This window comes from Spodoptera frugiperda, chromosome 19, assembly GCF_023101765.2.
Source record: "Spodoptera frugiperda isolate SF20-4 chromosome 19, AGI-APGP_CSIRO_Sfru_2.0, whole genome shotgun sequence".
Taxonomy (NCBI): domain Eukaryota; kingdom Metazoa; phylum Arthropoda; class Insecta; order Lepidoptera; family Noctuidae; genus Spodoptera; species Spodoptera frugiperda.
Genome location: NC_064230.1, coordinates 92,717 through 100,012, shown reverse-complemented (window position 1 = coordinate 100,012; position 7,296 = coordinate 92,717). Strand labels below are relative to the sequence as shown.

At 44.0% G+C, this 7,296-nt stretch overlaps 1 protein-coding gene across 1 annotated transcript; it reads left to right on the top strand.

The window, feature by feature from the left end:
* The first annotated feature begins 794 nt into the window (after positions 1–794).
* On the top strand, positions 795–6,802 carry LOC118281262 (collagenase-like). The gene is made up of 6 exons (XM_035601850.2): positions 795–972; positions 2,415–2,552; positions 3,375–3,525; positions 4,991–5,083; positions 5,316–5,515; positions 6,578–6,802. Exons 1-6 carry the CDS (start codon positions 814–816, stop codon positions 6,680–6,682), a joined length of 846 nt encoding a protein of 281 aa, XP_035457743.2. The 5' UTR covers positions 795–813; the 3' UTR covers positions 6,683–6,802.
* The last annotated feature ends 494 nt before the right edge of the window (positions 6,803–7,296 follow it).

Below are 7,296 nucleotides of genomic sequence, written 5' to 3'. Positions count from 1 at the left end.
AAGACATTTCTTCTTCAATAGATTAGAAGTCTGGACTGCCTCGTTGGCCGAGTGTTTGCAAGTGCGACTGCCGGGCAAGGGGTCTCGGGTTCGATTCCCGGGTCGGGCAAAGTATTACTGGGCTTTTTTCGGTTTTTCGAAAATTTCTCAGTGGTAGCACGGAGTCTGGAAATGTGCCCAGTATATGGCAATAGGCTCACCCCCTATTACATGGGACTTACAACATAAATTGTGAAAAGTGGGAGTACACAGTGGCATTACGTGCCATAATGTGCACCCCTGCCTACCCCTTCGGGGATTAAGGGCCGAAACACATAACCTCGTTGCGGCGCCGCGCCGCGAGAATTGGCAGTAGCGGCACTGCCGATTGTAGCAGCGCAGCACCGCAGCGTGGCGCTAGTTCCAGCGTTATGATGTCATACTTGTTGACAATGATTTAGTTTGTTTCTATCACTCTAGCAAATAACACGTGTCAGTAAACCCGGAAGCAGTTTTAAAATGTCGTTTATTTAAAACAAAGTAATGTCTTTTTAACAACAAATAAGCAATAAGTTTCTCACGATTGTCCATGGCAGAGACACGTCTATCCCCAATAAAAAATCACGAGGAACTGGTTACCCTACCGTACGACAAAAAATGCTTTTTATCGCGACGCCGCAACACCGCAACGCAAACCGCTGATTTTAGCGGCGCGGCGCCGCAACGCGGTTATGTGTTTCGGCCCTAAAGGCGTGACGATATGTATGTGTATGTAGATTAGAAGTGATACTTGATATATAGATAATGGGAAGTGGTTTCCCTTCAGTCTTCACTATGAAGTTGCTGATGGTAGTCGTGTGTGCGTTGGGGGCGGGAGTGCAGGCGCTGTACCACAGGAGTGTGGGCATCCCAGCAGCCTCTGAGATACGTCTGCGGGAGTCCATGCGCGTGGCTGGAGGCCTACCTTCTTTCCTTGGGGAGCACCCGTTCTTAGTAAGTTTCGGTTATCTAGTTAAGTGGGGAGTATCTGTTTAAGCATGGGAGAGTCAAGCTTCGGCACTGCAGGGCCGGCTCGACCGGAGTTATACCACGGCCTCACAGAAAACAGACGTGAAACAACGCTTGCGTTGTGTGAGTGAGATTACTGGAGGCCCAATTCCTCCCTTCCTAATCTTCCCAATCCCCGATTCCCCAACAACCCTTAAATTCCTAACCCCCAAAAGGCCGGCAACGTATTTATAACCTCCTGTAAGCCTCTGGTGTTTCAAGTGTCCATGGGCGGCGGCGATTGCTTACCATCAGTACTCTTAGTATGAGTTTGCTTTACGTTTAAAGTAATCGAAACGATAGCGCGTTCGACGCTCTGATTGGCCGGCTCGAATAAAAAAACCAATCAGAGCACCGGACACGTTCTCGTTTCGATTGCTTTAATCGTAAACCAATCTCGTACTAAGGGTACAGGTACAGGGGCCTTAGTCTACTATTACAATTGTGTCAGAATGGTCGATCACTGAGCAGTGCGAGAGGGACGGAGCTATGTAGGTTGTATAGCTCAGTGATCGACCATTCTGACACAATTGTAATAGTAGATAAGGCCCCTGGTGATACGTCTGCTATTTACAAAAATTGCCGGTGTTAAATAAAAAAAGTTAAGAGCCGCCAACAAAGGCCAAGTGATTGTTTAGTACTAGACTATGGGCCTGACCCGGGGCTGCGGACTGCTTAGCAGGTTACTAGGGCTTCGGCCCGAAAAACAAGAGTACGAACGGGATGGTTTTAAGTCAATAAGAGTCTCACACTCCTTCTCACCTCGCCTAAGGCGGGAGAAGTCATTGGATGATTTTCCCCCTCAAAAAAGGCTATGGATCTCCCGTATAAGAGGATTTGCAATTATATCCACGTGTGGCGCGGATTAGACAAACAATTTAAAAGTATCAGGTTTGCCACCTATTTCATAAAAAAAGTAAGAGTCATGGAATCGAAATCGCTTCGAGAAATGAATAGTTCGGTTGTGCAGGTGGCGCCATTGCCGTGCCAAGCCACAGGGAGGATTACTAATTTAAAATTAGGCGATTATCGTCCCACATAGCACAGGAATAAGGTAAGATATTGTGATAGAGGACGTGCATCATGTCTTGTACGAGTGTAGACGAATTAAGTCTCAAAGAAGTAATATTTTTGGTTTAGATAATTTTAATATTGGTTTTTTTTAATAGTATTTTGGCATCTCCATTATCACCCGAGGCTAAATCTTTGTTTCATTTGACCATTTATTTTTTAAGTTTAAGGGCAAGCTAAACATGGTTTAGCTACTTTCTATCTATATACTATATATATTTTGTATCATATAATGGGGCTGTCATGTTCCGATTAGGAAAAAAGCCGTAATAAAAATTTAGATAAAAAAATAAGGTAAGATATCGTGTGTATTACAGGCGGGGCTAGTGATCACGCTGGTGGTTGGGGAGAGCTCAGCAACGTCAGTATGTAGCGGCGCGCTGATCAGTGACAGACGCGTGCTGACCGCGGCTCAGTGCGTCTGGGACGGCGACCTGCAGGCTGGGGAGATTACTGTGAGTTCTGTTAATCTATACTAATATTATAAAGCTGAAGAGTTTGTTTGTTTGTTTGTTTGTTTGTTTGAACGCGCTAATCTCCAGAACTACTGGTCCGATTTGAATAATTCTTTTTGTGTTGGATAGTCCATTTATCGAGGAAGGTTATAGGCTATAAAACATCACGCTACGATTAATAGGAGCCGAGCAGAGCGGGTGAAACCGCGCGGAAGTAGCTAGTATAATATAAGTCGACAATTTCTTTCATACATTTTAAACAAAATAAACACGTTCTTGCTAAGTTTAACTGCGAGAGTGCAGTCCTGAGTGGATGTTTGTTAACTCTCTGTAACTTCATTCCTAATTTTGATATACCAATGTTGCTTCGCTCGGACACGGAGTCTGGAATTACGCCCAGTATATGGCAATAGGCTCACCCCCTATCCCATGTAATAACATGGGATTTATAACACAAAATTAAATGGTGAAATGTGGGTATATAATTTGCACCTCCGCCTACCACTTCGAGGATAAAAAGCGTGACGTTGCGTGTGTAATATATTGCTCGTAAACACCCACCCGCATTTACTCCAGTTAATCCGTGATCATGGCGCTTGCAACAGTGCCGAAATATCGGAAACTCACCAAAGTTATTTTTTTTTTAAACGTTGCCCCACACTATGATTTTCTCCTGTGTCGTGGGTGCGTTTACAAACATACAAGTTCACATACACATATGTATATGGTAAATATCCCGTCATAAGTTCTAATAATAGTGTTAGTGATCATGTCAGTTTAAAGACTTATATTGCGAATAAAGTTTACCAACACTGCCGGCAGGTGGTGCTGGGTTCCATCAGGTTGTTCTCCGGCGGGACGCGACGCCTGGCCGTCCCCACCCTGCACCCGGACTACAACGCCACGGCCGCGGGCTCCCGGCGGCTGCAACACGACATCGCTGTGCTCACCATTGCCTATGTGCGCTTCTCTAGTGAGTACTCGCAGCTTTCAACCACTAGCAAGCTAACTTGTGAGTGAGGTTACCGGAGGAGCAATTCCCCCTTCCCAATCTTCCCCTTCCCCATTCCCGAACAACAACCCTTAAATTCCTAACCCCCAAAAAGCCGGTAACGCACTTGTAAAGCCTCTGGTGTTTCAAGTGTCCATGGGCGGCGGCGATAGCTTACCATCAGGTAATACGTCTGCTCTCGATTACTGTTTCATAAAAAGAAAACTTTCAACCACTAGCTTGCTAATACTCCCACGCAGTTTCATTAGTTTTTATGGAACAGAGAGTAAAGTTCCCTAAGTAAAGCAGTATCCTTTTTTGCAACATGCCATTATGTAATACACGCGACTACATGTCAAGATGCGCATAACCAGGGGCCTTAGTCTGCTATTACAATTGTGTCAGAATGGTCGATCACTGAGCAGTGCGAGAGGGACGGAGCTATACAACCTACATAGCTCCGTCCCTCTCGCACTGCTAAACTGACCGTCGAATGTGCGACAAGATCACACAAAGCGAGACCATAATAAACTAGTTATTAACCTTTTTATGGTATAAGCCGGTAAACGAGCAGACGTATCACCTGATGGTAAGCAATCGCCGCCGCCTATGGACACTTGAAACACCAGAGGCGTTACAAGTGTATTGCCGGCTTTTTGGGTGTTAGGAATTTAAGGTTTGTTGGGGAATCGGGGATTGGGAAGGGAGGTAATTGGGCCTCCGGTAACCTCACTTGCACAACGCAAGCGTTATTTCACGTCGGTTTCCTGTGAGGCTCCGTGGTATCACTCCGGTCGAACCGGCCCAGCAGTGCTCAAGCATGGCGAGCCCACAATTAGAGAGTTTATACAACGTTAATTTAAAGAAAAACATCGCAAATGCAATGGGTATTTAAAGAAACTAATTTGAATATTTTGATAAAAGGATCAGAAACCACTTCAAAAATATTTTTTTAAGATTTTCAACTTTTTGATATGGGTGACGTCATCATAGGCACAGAACGATAGTATCTGTGCCATAGTGTGGTGCATTAAAAAAGTAGAAGTGTCAATAATAGCTGTCTGAAATCTGAATAGAACTGTCAATAATAATAACCTTAATATAGGCTGTAAACAGTAAAACGTGATAATTTAACATATGATATGGACAATAATGGGACTGATAATATCATAGGAGTCTATTACAGTACTCTCAACGGATCTTGGCAGGTCTGAACTACGTGCAGAAGGCTGCGCAATAAGTGTAAAGGGTCAATTGTATTTAGAAATGGTCAATCTCTAGCCTAGATCGCCGCCCCACGCACCTCGCCTCATGCCACCATTTGGTTCTAAAAAATACTTATTGCGCAGCCTTCTGCACGTAGTTCAGACCTGCCAAGATCCGTTGAGAGTACTGTATTTCTGTGATACCTGCATCAAAATGATTGTGATTAAAGTATATGTTGCAGATGAGATCAATGTGGTGCCGCTACCGAAGGGAATGACCGACACGTTCGTGGGGAGGAGGGCTGAGGTCATCGGCTTCGGGAGGACCGGGGAAGGTGAGTACCCTAGGATTTCTCCTGTGTCGTGTGTGCGTTTACAAACATACAAGTTCACATGCCCATGACACCCAGACCCGAAACAACAATTTGTGGATCACACAAAGCGTTGCTCCGTGCAGGAATCGAACCCGCTACACCTTGCGCGGCAGCCTACCCCTTCGGGGTCCAATTTTTTTTAACTGGCTGAAGTCATGTGTTGCTTGTGCTTATGCGTTTTGTTTCTCCTCAGACATACCGATAGGGTTCAATCAAGCTCTGCGCGACGTGTACGTGCCAGTGATCAGTAACTCAGCGTGCACTGAGTACTACTGGTACTCGCTCAGTGACTCACAGCTGTGTACGAACGGGACGCGCGGGCGCGGGCCCTGCGGCGGCGACGGTGGCGCCCCTCTCATACTGCGGTACTACACTGGAAACTCCGACTTATTGGTCTGTATAGTAGAGTATAGTAGTGTCTCATTAACTGCTATACTCAGAGTCATTTGATGGTTACTTAGGCAGTTGTCCTACCGGCAACGATGAACGAGTAACGAGTAGAGCTAGAACTAGAAACGAGTGAAAACGAGTGAAAACAAAAACAAACAAGTGAAGCGAGCACTCGCCGGCAGTGTGAACAGTCAGCGATCAACTATTTGTATATGCATCTCTTTTGTTTACACGGAAAGTATATCTATTGTACGTTTCTTGAGCGAGAAAATAGCCGATAGTTAGTCGTTCACTCGCCGTTGGTGGGACAACTGCCTTATCCCAGTCCTTAGCAATAGTTTTCAATACAAAATCGTTACTAAGGTATAGTTTAAGTAATCATTAAATTACTCTGAGTGCGGCAGTAAGAGTCTTTGTAAAGTATGGTATGAGAGGACTCTGGTTTCTATTCGCAATCATAATGGGTTTTTTCAATTCGTTTTCTTTTTTTTTTCAATAAATTGAATTGCGCTGGGAATGTGGCAATATGGCTAGAACTTGGCTACAACTACAAGATAATAAAAACGAATGGCATAAAGCCTAAAAAGACTACCGAAGATTAAAACTGACTGAAGGTACATACACAATGCGACCCAAACCCGTGCGTGTTGTGCATCTCAAAGAGCCATCAGACCACCACAGATAGGGCCAAGTAGAGCTGATGCCAGCTGCGGACTACCTAGCGGATTCACCGGGGCTTCAGCTCGAAAAGCAGGAGTAGGAACGGAGTGGTTTTTAGTCAGTAAGAGTCTGACACTCCCTCTCGCCACAAGGCGGGAGAAGTTATTGGATGATTTTCTGCCCTCAAAAAAAGTCTACTATTTCCATTAATAACTAATGGACACCCCTTTGTTTCAGGGGGGGGGGGGGATTCATCCAATGACTTCTCTCGCTAGGGCAAGGCGAGAGGGAGTGTCAGACTCTTACTGACTAAAAACCACCCCGTTCCTACTCCTGCTTTTCTCCCCTTAAAAAAAGGAATACACAAGCGTAACCTTATTTATAACTGTTTGTTTCTATTTGCAGATCGGGTTGGTATCCTTCAGTCATGTCCGGGGCTGTCAGTCCGGGAACCCGACAGGATACACCCGCATCACTTCTTACATGAGTTGGATCGAGACATTCTTGTAGTCTACAGTGCCAAGAGTTGCTATACTGCCACGCAACTGACCAACTGTTCAATATATTTTAGTTTTATGTTTTTTATGGGATTGGAAATATTTTAAAATTAATAAAAGTAACTGATGTTTATTTTGTCTTTCTCTTATACACTTTAATTAGATCAAAATTTACTTAAAGAACCTAACTGCCGGACTCAGAGACAATTTTACAAATGATTACTTAAACTATACTTTAGTAACTATTTTGTATTGAAAACAATTGCTATAAAGGCTGGGTTAAGTAATCATTAAATGACTCTGAGTACGGCGGTAAATCCTGTTAGTGAATTAATTTTCTGATAGTAATTGTAAGCCGCGGTCGCATGTCGCTAACTTTCAGGTGAGATAGATATAGAAAAGTGGTCAAACGCATACTATTTGTATTCCACGTTGCAATCTCTCTGCATTGTTCTCACATATATTATTATGTATAATTACTGATTGGAAAAATGTATCAGAGAAATTGTAAACATGTATCTTTAAAAAGAGTAACGAATGGAGATTTTCACTGGTTCTTCTCCATTCAAAGCTAAATTTTGGAACGAGCGCCTAGCTTAACTGACGGACAGACTGACAGACTATTTT

Coding starts and splice junctions, on each gene's coding strand:
- LOC118281262 (XM_035601850.2), top strand. CDS start 814: ATGAAGTTGCTGATGGTAGTCGTGTGTGCGTTGGGGGCGGGAGTGCAG. Junction 2,553..3,374: donor TGCAGGCTGGGGAGATTACT/GTGAGTTCTGTT, acceptor CACTGCCGGCAG/GTGGTGCTGGGTTCCATCAG. Junction 3,526..4,990: donor TGCCTATGTGCGCTTCTCTA/GTGAGTACTCGC, acceptor TATATGTTGCAG/ATGAGATCAATGTGGTGCCG.